This window comes from Lycium ferocissimum, chromosome 12 (assembly GCF_029784015.1).
Source record: "Lycium ferocissimum isolate CSIRO_LF1 chromosome 12, AGI_CSIRO_Lferr_CH_V1, whole genome shotgun sequence".
In the NCBI taxonomy this organism is placed as follows: Eukaryota; Viridiplantae; Streptophyta; class Magnoliopsida; order Solanales; family Solanaceae; genus Lycium; species Lycium ferocissimum.
This window is the reverse complement of record NC_081353.1, coordinates 52,337,482-52,352,014: the sequence shown is the minus strand read 5'-3', so window position 1 is coordinate 52,352,014 and position 14,533 is coordinate 52,337,482. Positions and strand designations below refer to the sequence as shown.

At 36.4% G+C, this 14,533-nt stretch overlaps 1 protein-coding gene across 4 annotated transcripts; it reads right to left on the bottom strand.

Annotated features, from left to right (window-relative positions):
* Positions 1-659: 659 nt before the first annotated feature.
* LOC132040032 (uncharacterized) lies at positions 660-5,662 on the bottom strand. Of its 4 annotated transcripts, none has more exons than XM_059430635.1 (4): positions 5,113-5,662; positions 4,390-4,768; positions 4,178-4,268; positions 660-2,532 (listed from the first exon to the last, which is right to left on the bottom strand). In XM_059430635.1, the coding sequence occupies exons 2-4, from the start codon at positions 4,619-4,621 to the stop codon at positions 2,301-2,303; spliced, it is 555 nt and encodes a 184-aa protein (XP_059286618.1). In that variant the 5' UTR covers positions 4,622-4,768; positions 5,113-5,662; the 3' UTR covers positions 660-2,300. The 4 variants fall into 4 exon arrangements, with proteins under 4 accessions (XP_059286618.1, XP_059286617.1, XP_059286616.1 ...); XM_059430634.1 differs by having other exon boundaries at positions 5,140-5,662; XM_059430633.1 differs by having other exon boundaries at positions 4,390-5,662.
* Positions 5,663-14,533: the final 8,871 nt, after the last annotated feature.

Genomic DNA, 14,533 nt, shown 5'->3' with positions numbered 1-14,533 from the left:
TAGCATTCTTATTTATCCTTTTTCTCCTTTTTTTACATTTTTTGGTTCATTTTTGTACATAATCTACTAAGTAAATGGACTAATAAAAGCTTCATAAAATTATTGAAATCATACCCACATAGCAAATAACCAAGGCTATCATAAATCTTTGCAATAAATCCAATTTACCGTTTGTATAAATCAGCCCACGTAGGAGCAATAAAACCCACGTATAGGAGCACTATAACATGACCGTAATGGCAATTAAATTACTATTGATGCATTACATAAACTAGTATACGTACCCGCGCGATGCGCGGATAGTTTGGAAAAAAGAGGGGAGAAAGTATGTGCCATAAATTACAGATTTAACCATCAGTTATTAGTTAGATCCGCCTCGGTAACCAAAACAATTGATGGCATTCTAAAAATGAATTACAATCTTTCATACTAATAAGTTTCCCGAAAAGGACTGAATATTACATGAGGATGTGACCTAATACTTAATCATGTATGCTCATAGTGATAAAGTGAGTTCAGGTTTACATAGAAGTAAATTTAAATCTGCTGCATACATTACATATCATACCTATAAGATGAGCAATAGCATGTAGACAAAGTTTAAGGCCTCGAATTAAGAAAAGAATAACATGAAAGAGCATATGATTGTGAGTAAAAAATTATGAGCCCTCCTCCAAAGCTCACTCTTCCTTTTATAGAAGTTTAAAAGCAAGGTGCAGAATCAATTAAAAGTACAAAAAACAGTGAGGATAACAAAATATTACAGAACACACACAAAATCAACATCCCATATCCAAGAACATTAGCTACATTTCAACATAAGAAGGTAAAACAAATTATTTTCTCCCAACTATTCTATACACACTCCTTATATGTCTTAATAAGTGAAACAATTATTTTTAATGAAAAAAGTTCCAAAATACTTATTACAACTGAAGAAAATTTATCTTCTCCAACCATTCTATACATGCTTCTTCTTTCTCTTAATAAGTGAAACAAATATTTGTAATCAAAGAATATTTTCAGAAATATGAATATGTCATTCGATTGAATGACAATTCTGAAGATAAAATTATACTATGTGAATTTATAGCTCAATCGAGCTCTTTATTGGCTTCACAAAATTATCATACATAGATAACTCTAAGTTGAACTTTTGATATTGCAAAAAATATCTCTTCGCCGTCTCCTCAAAATACTTACACCTCAGACATTTCCTCTTAGAAATTGTAAAATTTAAGCATATACCAGACACCTCAGCCTGAAACATAACAACGGGCCTTTTGGCCTCATAACATTTGCCGCAGCTTCTGCAAAACTCCAAAGCAACTCATAAATATTTTCTTGAATGCAAGTTGGGGGTCGTTATACTTTTCGTTCGTATAATTCAAAAATTTAAGTGCAAGTTCACCTCGGATTAAAGATAAACTTTTATGATCATAAAAGTTGAAACATACTACATTAATATGTATATTAACGCTTCTGTTAGTTGCACTTAAAATCATTTTGCAAGAGATGATGTGAATATTTTTCATATTTATTATGAAAAATCTATATGTATGTAGAAGTTCCTTGAAAATCAGAAGGAAATAAGGAAGTTATTTGACACCTTACGGGAGAAGAAGATACTACCTTTGTATAATATCCAGAAGGGTGAATACATGAATTATATAAATGAAGTATATACTCGGCCATGGCAAAAGCAATGAGACCCATACCCTAGGGATATCTAGCAGCTCAGTCTCCTCCCCCATTCCTCCTTCCCCTACTCTTATACTCCATATAATTAAAAAGAAAAACCTGCATACTTATTGGTGAAATTTATGGTGCTGATTGGTGTCCCTGGAGACTTTAGTATAAGCTATCAAAGAATGAAATATTACCTTCTCTATTGGCTTGCCATCCCAAAAAGTAAAAATGAAGAAAAAAGTTAAGCCCAAAGCACCATGTTGGTATAATAGCATGCAAATAATAAGCCATCTGTTATCTTTATTAGCATAATTCTAGGCGGATTCTAGCAAAAAATCAAAAAATACCTGAAGTGAACTGTTCTCCTTTGTCAATGGTGACTGCTTTATATTCATTAGAAAGCCCCGTGCACCCCAGAAACCAAAGCATAAAATTAGCAGTCAAACAATTCCTTAGTTGAAAATTCAAAAAAGAATTTGAACAAACATTTTATCTTGGGTAGCGGGGGACTGGCCAAGAGTAGACCTTTGAGATTTAAGGTGAAGCGAACTCTCCAAGAACATGAACTTTGGCGGAAAGAATACAATACAAAGTTTGAAACGCACATTGAATTAGTTGCCTTCTTTCGACAAAATGCATTGAAATTTAAAAATTTCCCCTGGTTGATAACAGATCCATCTGTTAGTTCTAGTCTCAAAAATAGGAGTAATAGTGTCTACTGGTCTTAAGTCAGGGATGACAATTGTCTTAGACTGAATAGACGGCTTTCCTGGAGGTTTAGCAGCAGACTTTTCCTTGCCGAGATCAAGAACACCCGTACTAACACTTGAGGCAGGTTTTCCCCTAAAGTGGAGATGTAAAACATTAAGCAAGCATGGACATCAGAGGAAAAAAATATTTGGTTGAAGTGATAATACAATGATGGGGAACAATGCACATTCTTAAAAGTTCCTATGCTTGTGTACATGCCATTCCTTTAATTTGTTTAGATTTATATTCCAAAGGAAAAGTGATAACCCATTCTCTACTACTTACGCTATGTCGTAAAACCTTAACTTTAGAGAATGATTAACATATGTTTCTGTTAGATAAATTCCAAAGGAAAAGTGATAACCCATTTTCTACTACTTAGGCTATGTCGTAAAACCTTAAATTTAGAGAATGATTAACATATGTTTCTGTTAGATAAATTTGATAGGAGGGTTTACTTGATTCCAGACCAAAAATTATCATGCAGTTCGAAGAACAGTTTTAGGTTCTATTGAATGTTTTTGTCTCCTAGCGATTCTATAGTGGTGTAAGCAGTAGCATAAAAACGAATTTCAGAGGAATATAATCTAAGAAGAAAACTCTTTGCTCAATAAGGTTTATAGGCCAATTAATCAATACCTGCTCAACATGCCAGCGTGTCATTATGATTGACCTTCATACACTACTTAGACTACCTTCTAAAGCACCACAAACTACCTAAACTACCTTCTAAAGCAGAGAAATTCACCATTGACTTTGATCCTCTGTGAAACACAGAATAAAATTTGAACAAATAAAACATAATAAATAATGCAAGTTGACGTTTCCAGTACTTGAAACTAAAGACAGAAAAACTATGAACTTGCTCTATGAGGAACTATCACCATATTGGATGTTCCAAAGGTCATAATCATTAATCAGCTACATGTAAGGTATTTTGATAAATAAAATGACTAAGATATGGAAGAAACCACTATCTCCTCAGATCACCTAAGCAGCTTTCAAGACTACAAATTAAATATACAGCAGATACAGGAGTAGAAAAAGAAAATGGTTGTAGGACCAAAAAGACAATGATCACCTTATAATATGCAAGAGAGACCAAAACTAAACCTTCACACACACACACACACATACATATAGAACCATTATAAGCAAATGTGGAAGTACAGTGCCAAAATCTATAGCAGCCTATCAGGAAATCAAAAAATAGAACCATTATTAGCTACAAAAAGAATTACATTTATATATGTTCTCCAATGTATTTTGAAATATAAATGAAATGAAAGTATACATTGAATAGTGCACGTAACACACTTCATGATGAAGTGTAGTTCTTGAAAAATAAAAATATAAACTTTGTAAAGGCATTGATGAAAATACCCAAAAAGACCACCACAAGTTCACAACTAATAGGAAGAAAATACTAAATGTTTTATTTTCTAGTTTAATGACCTATTAAAATTTTGTAGTTGTAAGGTTCATTTAGGAGAATGTTTTTGTCTTAAGTAGTCCACCAGAGAAGAATTTGTGAAATGAAATATGACACAGAATACATCTTCTAGGTAATTTTTACGTGCCTTTGTATCGTGAAACTATCAAAAGATTGTATGACAAACTAATGAAGCTTCATTCAGAAATGAAATTAATGAATCTAAAACTCAAAAACCGACAACAAAACGACATAATCTCTGAATTATTATATTAACCTTCAGTCCTTGAAAGTTGGGTAACATACCTGCCATGCTTTTTCCAATCATTTGGATGGGTCAAATGCCAACCAGGTCCACGACCTAGTAAAGAGGTCATACAGTTCGTAATCCAATCGCCTTGCAAGAATAAAATAAAATATAGTGAGAAAGCTGTTGGATGGCTCTTATTAGTGAGAAAGCTGTTGGATGGCTCTTAGATAAAGATATAACAATGTCATAGATCCGAAGATGGAAGTACCTTGTCCAAGCAAATACATATGCCAATTGTCGATGATGAATCCAAAAACATAATCCGCCGGAGAAGCGTCCATAACAACATGGGAGAAGCTGAAACAATCACAAAAAGCACTCGAAATACACCACAGCAACATGTGAGTTAAGTAGCCAAACAATCGAGAAAATAAATTGTCACTAAAGTAAAAAGTAGATAATTCTCGATTAAAAAGGATTGATATGCTATTTCTACACATTTTTTCATCTCTTTTTTTTCCTGATAGCAGATTCCAAAAGAATCATATGAAGACGCAAAACTGATTAGTTAAACCTTGTATTCAAGCTTCACTCAGATGCACACCATTACCTTGCGTTTCAGCCTTCAATTCTCTAAAACATCAGCCCTGCAAAGATTCCTAAAATTAGAATCACATACACTAAACTGCTGGTGATGAGTTCTCCCAACATCTCTCTTCAAAATGCCAAAATTAAAAACAACAGAAACACTCAACCTATTAGCATAAATTTGAATAATACCCCATAAGAATTGAACCTTGAACAAACTGTAAAGAGGAAAACTAACTTGATGAAGTTGAACTGAGATAAACCCAGAAGCAAAATTACCCAAAAATAAACTCGGAACCTTCAAAATTCTTAAAAGAACAACACAAACCGTAAACCAATCGCCAGATTATGAAAATAACCCATCAAATTGAATCCTGAACAAACTGTAAAAAAGAAAACCAACTTGTTGAAATCGAAATGGTAGTATTACTGTAACTGTGAAGAGTCCTATGTATGATGAATACTTGCCTCCCTCCATCTGTTATAAATCAACAGTATGTATGAAGACTACTTGCCTCCGCTGTTGCCTACTCCGGCTTCTCTCTCCCTCATCGGTTGGTTGTATTTGTTGTAGTGTTTTTTTAAGAGGGGTGGTTAATTATTGGGATTAAGGTAAAAGAATTTTTTAGGAAGACAGTTTCGAAATTTGATGAAAAACCTGTACACGTTGTGGAGAAACCGGAGGAGCACGTCGCATGTCGCACGTCCTTTTATCTCTGTCTCATATGAAAACTGTGCAAACCCATTTAAGCTAATTTTGTGCTTTTTTTTTTTTTTTTTTGTCTACGAGTTAGTTATATCAGTCGATTTTGCAACTTGTTAGGATTTTAATTATAATTCGAACTCATTCTAATTTATTAAAACAAAAAGAAATTCAAAGTTGGAAGAATATGCAAAACGTGGTCTTCAAGACCACTACTTATATAAAAACTAAACTGTTCAGTTTTGTTAAAAATTGTGTACAACCACTACTTAAAAAAAAAAGATATTTTATTATTTTTAATCTAAAAAAAATAACTAATAACTAAAATTAGTCGATTTTGCAACCTGTTAGGATTTTAATTATAATTCAAACTCATTCTAATTTATTAAAACAAAAATAAATTCAAAGTTGGAAGAATATGCAAAACGTGGCCTTCAAGACCACTACTCATATAAAAACTAACTGTTCAGTTTTGTGAAAAATTGTGTACAACCACTACTTAAAAAAAGATATGTTATTATTTTTAATTTAATTATTATTTTTAATTTAAAATAATAACTAAAATTACCTAATTAACTAATTTTGTCCTAAAACTAACACATGGCATTCTTATGGAATCAATTGTACATCAGCGTATTTATATAGAAATGGCCAAGTGAGTGATTTTTTTTTCCTATTTTACATTCTTTTTATGTAAGGAGAAACTTTCGAAAAATATTTAAGAACCTTGACTTAGATACATATATATTAAATATATATTATTACATAAGAACATTATTATTTATATAAAAAAGGATATATTTTACTTCAAACTTTAAGAAAGATAATTGATTAATATCAACTTTAAAAATAAAGTCGGGCATTTGTATGCTTTTATAGACAACTTTTAAGACATAATAGATCTTAAAGCATGAAAATTGTCACCAAATTACTGAAAGCGCTTTATATTTCCGATTTAGTTAATATAAACAAATTATATTAGCTATGTATTATAAATACCTCTTCTATCTGTATTATATATAATAAATCATCGGTGTTTTTTATCACTGCGCGAAGCGCGGACAAATTCACTAGTTTATCGTATATCCATATATCAACAATGGTAGGGAAACATCCCATAATGATGCAAATAGACCTTTGATCACTATTCAATGTATGACAATGATACAAATAGACCTTTGGCTAATGTATCACAATCACTATCATTGTAACACATGTGTGGGCGGAGCTAATTGCCACGACTAACTCCGTAGGCCGTGGCTAGTGCCTGAGCTGGACACTCGTACACACCTATTAATCGAATTCAAAGCATACAAGGAACATATACGTGTACGAAGGTCGGGCGTCGTATCAACTCGTCACGCGTAAACACATATGTCGTACGAAGCGGCAGGCTATCATAAATCACAACATCCCCCGAATATGTATATATGTACAAGCCGACAAGGATACGGTCACATATCAAAATCATAAGCAAGCGGGCAAGGTCGCCATCGAGAGAATATCATATCATAGTACATCAAATAGACACGGCTAAACAGACCCATACACAACCCACACATGAGCACTTAAGAGTAGCAACAAAATCATATGACGGGACAGGCCCCGCCGTACCCCCGAACAAACATATACATATGCAACGGAAGAGTCCGTACTAAGATATGGGCACCTAAGGAGCACTCCAAGACAGCAGAATAGATGTCCTAAGCTGGCGGATCGCCAAAACGGGCGTCGTACTCGGCGGCATGAAACGCAACCCCCGAAGAAAGGTGGTCAGTACGGAATATGTACTGAGTATGTAAAGTATGGAATACAGTAATCAGGATCATAACTGAAGTAAGAAATATGGAAAATGAATACAAAATGAGTATACCCAAAATGCTTACTTTTGAAACATAAATAATGCAAATCGAAATCATGCATAGGCTCAGGAACACGGTCGCCCTCCCGTCGTTGGCGCCATGACACATCATACTCCAGAAGGTTTCATATCTTCGTAACACATCATTACATCATAACATATCATATGCCATAACACATCATAACACCATAACCGGTACCCGGCCCTATGGCGAGGAATTCGGTGTACCGTAACACATCATACAACCGAATATAATATAGTGCGCACGATGATATAACCGGCCCGGGACTCGGCGAACGAGGTAACAACAGTATGCACGAGCAGAGTAGTGAGTAACTATATGCAATTTAAAACATTTCAAACTCATTAGAATAATCAAAACGAACCTTCGTTTGAAAATCAAGACTATAGTCAAATCACGTTTCCTTCAAACGTCACTCGGGAACGCATCAAATAGGGCTATATAAGGAGGGTCTCGGGGGTTATAAGCATGCATCAACCCAATCTAAGCCCGCTCGTGAAAGTTACGAACATAATTCGTTATGGGACCTTCTATGAACGTATCAAAGCGATCGAGCCCGTCTGTGAAAGTTACGGGCATTCGTAGTTACAGAATCCTTTTAAAAAAAATATAAAATTCTTTATGCAACATTTATTATCCAATCATACGAAAGACAAAAAGACCATAGTTCGACTGAATTAGGAATAGTAACATCAAGAAGCAAATGAGAATTGTAGACATGCCAAAAGAAAGAAAGAAAGAAAGAAAGAAAGGATGAGTTTTACATACCTGTTCAACCTCCTATTAGCTACGCGTATTTGTCCGAACTCATAAATCTACATTTAAAGGGATTCACGCTACGTTAGTCTCTTTATTTCACACTTGCTCCAAATTTCAAACCAAACCATTCTATATTCGTTCACAAAAATCTAAAGCATCTCCCCCGATTATATGCCTAGCCCGAATTCTCAATTCAAGAACCAACAACATCAACAACAATACCAATAGTATTAACATCATTTCCAATACCGACGTATGCCATAAAACAGCCCGCACACTCGTTTTCTAAATTTCCCAACCAACCAAATTTGCGATATAACTATTTAATAATTTTATTTCCGTAAAGGAGTCGGAATTCATATGAACAACATCAATAACAACAGCCTTCACATTTTACAAGTTAAATACATTTATTTTCATCCAAAATTCTCTTCAAATCTCCTTCCATAATTCACAACACCAACAAACGAATTTATCAAAGCTAGTCCCTCCGTGCTAATCCGTTAAAATTCTAAATAAACTCGTTAACAATGAAAAGGAACCATATTCATACCTTACATGCAGCCCCCAAGTTATCATTCTTCTCCTTGGTTGATTTTTAGCTCAAATTGAAGACAACGCAAACGACAACACTTTTCTCTTCATGGGCTTCGAATTCGGGGGGCTCGATTTCGGTCAAAATTGGTTTTTCTTCTCTCCAAGGCTCTTCTCTCTCTCTCTTTCCAGAATTTTCTGGTGTTCTTGGTCTGAAAAATGAGAGGAAAGGGCTGAAATTTCACTTAAATAGGCATGGGTCATGGGCCTAACCCGATTGGGCCCGGTTTGGGCCTAGCCCACTGACCTTTCCGCCTTAAAACGTCTATATCTCCTTATCCCGATGTCACCTGTGGGCCCACGACCTATGTTTGGAAAGATAATTCAATTATCTACAACTTCTATCTTTGGTGTTTTTCCAAATTCCAAACTTATAATACCGTTTCTTCCCCTCGAAGTCAGATAACCCGAAAACGTTACTTAAAAATATTTGTTTGGAGGACTTCCACTTTGATTTGGCTCAAGGGTCCTTCTTGAGTTATGTTTAACTTCACATATGTGATTCATATAAATTGTCGTATGTCCCAAAAAAATCTCAATGTGTGGGCCCCACCTCAGCTTGCGAATAATCCGACGTACAAAAATACGAAATATAATACTGTCAACGTGAGTTTAAATTATGAAGCAACAACATGATTGTCAATTTTTAAGCACGTTAATAAGGACCTTCCAATTGGTTGGAATACTAGAAGAAAATATATATTTTTTTGATTAATTTCTCTTGGGGTCTTGTTTGGCTAGGCTTGGCCGAATATGGCTTTTTTTTTTTTTTTTTTTTTTTTTTTTTTTAAGTTTCTAAGGGGTGAAGATGATGAATATGACTTGCTTGTCTTCATCTATCTACATATATGATCCATACAAGTGGACCATGCCCCACACATGACTTGGATCAATTAAATTTGGCCAAGCCATGGGTGGGAGTCCACTCCCTAGCCACACGGCCACTTGGCTTTCATTTCATGAAATACTAACCTCCCAAAAATTAACTTTTGACCCCAAATTTTCCTTAATATTCGATACCAATAAAATCATAAGCAACTTATGCCTTAAAACAAAATCAAAGGTCAAAAGTCTCTACCTCGTATCCCGGAATAGTCTTGTCCTTAACTTATCATGGTTAGCTCGGATTATCCCAATGTACAAAATACGGGATATAACATCCTTCCCCCCTTTAGAACATTCGTCCTCGAATGTTGAACTAGCCTCATAAGGTCTCTCCAAGGTTTCGAGAAAGTCTCTCGTATTGCGAGAATATATAGTTTCATCCACCAACCAATATGCTCAAAGGAGGGATTTAAATTACTTGTAGGCATAAGGAATAAGTAAAGATACTCATTCTTTATCTTCCCTTCAGCCTTTTAAGTCATCACTTTCCAATTGTTATTCCGCTTCAATACCTTAATGAAAGCCATATCCTTAATACGCAACTTTCCAACTTAGTGATCAAGTATAGGCATAAGGTTCTTCTCGTAGAATAATTTCTTCGTTACCGGAACATCATCCATAGGGAGTTACTCTAAGGGTTACCAACACGTTTATGAAGCATCGACACGTGAAGGGATGGTTGCATCGTCTCCAAGTCGACGGTAGGTCCAATTCATAGCAACTTGGCCTACCCTACGAACCATCGGATAAGGCCCAATATGTCTCGGGCTAAACTTCACTCTCTTACCAAATCTCGTTACACCTTTCACGGGTGACATCTTTAGAATACCCCATCGCCAATCCGGAACCCCGAGTGTCGCGTGTCGATTATCTATATACGGCTTTTATCGAACGGGGTCGCTAATAATCTTTCCCCGGGTAAATTTCACCTTATTCGGCTTGTAAGCCCACATATATATATATATGAATCATATTTGAGCCGATTACACACACACACACACACACACACACACACACACACACACACACACACACACACACACACACACACACACACACACACACACACACACACACACACACCAACATCACACACACAACCAATACACACACACACACACACACACACACACACACACACACACAATATATATATATATATATATATATATATATATATATATATATATATATATATATATATATATATATATATATATATATCTTACGGCGCTATTTGGGTGCTAGGATCGTCGCCACCGTTATGAGTAACTTAACAAGTGGTAGAGATGATCGTCCCACCTATCCCCGAAGTCGCACACAGACCGCAACATATCTTCTAGTGTCCGAATAGTACGCCGGCCCGTCCGTCGCTCGAGGATGGAATGCCGTGCCGAGATTCACTTATGTCTTCAATCCCTTTTGGAGTGATCTCCGCAGGTTAGTTGTAAACCGGGTTTCTTTGTCCGGTATAGTAGACGTGGGAACCTCAGGTGTCTCACTATCTTCTCGATGTATAACCTCGGCATAGTCCCTACCGGGAGAAAATGGGGCCGATTTTACCACTTATCCACAATAACCCATATGAGCCATACTTTCGTGGAGAGGTAGGCTTGTAATGAAGTCCATATTCTGAGTCTTTAGTCTCATACGTTACTTCTTGACTTCTTGGGAGGGCCTTTAACTATCACTCTACTTCTCACCTCTTAATCTCCATCCTTAGAGTTACTTATCGAGTAGCGACGAAGTTCCTCCATAAAATAACTTTACATAACCGCTCTATGCTTTAACTATCATCGCCTAGTATAATTCGACACATTTCTGATTTGTCGTGTAAGTTCACCGTCGTTAATAACCAGCTCGTTCTGATCGTCTCACTTAAGCCATTCTATAATTCCCTTAACCCAACTTGTAACACTCTAGGCACATTATCTCGTGTCATTTCTTTATCTTTAATTCAAACTCTTCTATTGCCTCTTTACTCGTATTCTCGCTCTTAGCTTTTTATCACGCGCTCCCTATTGCAATCTTTACAAGAATATGCATAGGTGCTTGAATTAGCCCAAGAAATACCTTATCGTCGTCTCACTAGTCTTCATGCTTTACCTTGCCTTGTCCTCTCTTATCTTACAATTGGTATCGGGATAAACCTTCGACTCAACCATGGCCATGTCCTATTTGCCCTCAGTATTAATTCCATCTCAGTAATTTAGCTTAAACCATCTTTACATCTTTCCTTAATATACCCAGAATATCGTAACCGTATTGTTATTACTGAATCCAAACTTTTCTCATCAAGTACTCACTTATACCCAAATATTCGTAGGTTGTATAACTATTCTTGTACAGCTTGTATAAAATATATCCAATCTTAGTCGTAATCTTTCCTTCTCCTGGTTCATTCTGCTTTTCATATCTCCTCCGTACTAAAATTCACTCGTAGCCTATCTTGTTATATTCTTTCTTTTTCTACAAGCACCCACTTTCTAATGTCATATTATCCAAGATCTTTACAAAAATTTCTCAACACTGCCTCAAATACCATCCTGACTTCTGTCCATTTATTGCTGGCTTTCAGATCTTACTAACTTGTTTCAGCAAGGAATCTCGCTTGAAGTTTAGGCATCCATATCAAATACATTGCAGTGTCAATTGTTTCCATCTTACACTTGCATTTTTCTCGCCCGCTTCCCCCCTTAAGGGTGTACTTATACCATTATCTGTTTATACTCTGCTCTATCTCCCTATTTCCAATCTCAAATTCCTCCGATCTCTTTTTCCAATCCACTTGGTACTGTACCATAGCCATGTCTTTCCCTTATAATCTATAACTTTGATTATCCACGTACGAAACCTTAACAAAATCACGAAGCGACGAGAACCTTTCTATAAATAGTACAAAATCTCATCTGATAATCTGTACTCGAGTAATGCGACCAATGTAGCAACTCATCCAAGGCCACATTCCACTTACTCCAATCAATAATTAATTAGTACCTGTAGTCGCTCCAAATTCTCAATTAGATAGCACCTATATCCTGATGATAAGTGTCCAAAGTCCTCTTGTAACATTATCTTTATCCCAACCTATATCATCTGTTTCCTTTAATAAATTTCCAACACATCATTTTTTCAAGCCCACAGCCCTTGTCCTTTAAGGATTCCACTATTTTCGAGGTGAAGTCGCGTACACGCAGTACTCCTTCGTGCCTTATAACCTTTTCCCCTATTGTGTGCTCAGTACCGATTTTTAACTTACTCGAAATCGTATCAAGTTCATCTTAATAATAGTCTTATCTTATCCCCTGTCGGCGTACTACACCTTTAGGCCCGTAGCTATATATTTCCCTTTTTATTTACACTTGTACTTCGTTTATTACGCCTATCTTGGGTACCTCCTTTGGTACTCCCTTATCGTTTCTCCCATTTATGTCTATCTTTTATTTTGGGCACTAGAAATCTTATGCTGCCTCTGTATCCTTCGCAAAACATCACTTCTGTATACTCCCTTTCTCATTTTCGAAACGTATTCTGTTCACCTCTGTTTATTCATATCATACCGGTCATTGTCTAGCATTCATTCTACCTCGTTGTCCATCTTTCTATAACTGGATCCTTCACGCCCCCATCACTTATGCGCATTCGTGTCCTTGGCTGCACATGTCATGATTTACTACTACCTTGTTATCTCGCGCTCTTCTTATTCGTTCTATAGCTCTCTTTCCCGTTCCACGCTTGCCTTTATATTCTAGTCATCTAGATCACGTCATATCTTTCTCCTGCTTATCAATTTAGTCGGTGCCTTAATATATTGTTCTATCAAAGTCTACCAGTCTTTTCTAAATCATCTCTTAGTATCACAAGTTCCTCTCCAAATTCCTTGTTACCATGTCCACATCGACTTCCTAATTACCCTTACCATTAATTCAAATAGCTAACTTATTTCTCGGGGTCGCTAACAATACCGACAACTCAATCAAACCCTAGCATTACTATTGGCACGACCTTCCAAGACATATTTCAAACTTATATCTCATTCTCATTTTATTTACGGAAAAATTTTGCGTAGAGTTTCCTTCCGTATTCCTTACTATCCCAACACCTGCACGCAGGAAATACCAGCAGTGCCTCACAGGGCCATCATACATATATGTATATCGTATCATGTCATATCATATCACAGCCACACAGGGCTCCCAATATCAATAACAGTATGAAAATGATGGACTTACCTTGTATGTCCAACGCGAACTGCACGTGTTACACTTTCCCGTCTACTTTCCTTTTCAATTTTCAACTTATCATTTCAATCATGCTTGAATACCTTACCCGACATATATCTTTCGTACCCCTTACTTACTCGCGTGCTTTGTAACCTCCAATATCGCCGCTTCCTTCTATCAACGTCGTTCTTTTCGAAATCAAAGGTTAGTATGAGGAATTCCATTTCTTATGACTTGGCTCGTCGCACGATCTAGAGTAAGAAGGAAAGGTAACATCCTAAATGTCCCGTAACTTCGTTTATAGACGTGGTGCACCACACACCGATAAACAAGACTCTACTAGACACGGTCTCCGTAGACATTCCGAGGACGAACCGCTCCGATACCACTTTTGTCACGACCAACTCCGTAGCCGGGCTGGTGCCCGAGCGGACACTCGTACACACCTATTAATCGACCAAAGATACAAGGAACATATATACGTATACGAAGGTCGTGCGTCGTATCAACTCGTCACGCAAAACACATATGTCGTACGAAGCGGCAAGGCTATCATAAATCACAACATCCCCGAATATGTATATATGTGCAAGCCGACAAGATGCCGTCACATATCAAAATCATAAGCAAGCGCAAGGCCGCCATCGTAGACGAATATCATATCATAGTACATCAAATAGACACAAATAAACAGACCCATACATAACCCACACATGTGTCTACGTACTCCCAAGAGTAGCAACGTAATCATATGACCGGACGGTGGCCCCGCCGTAC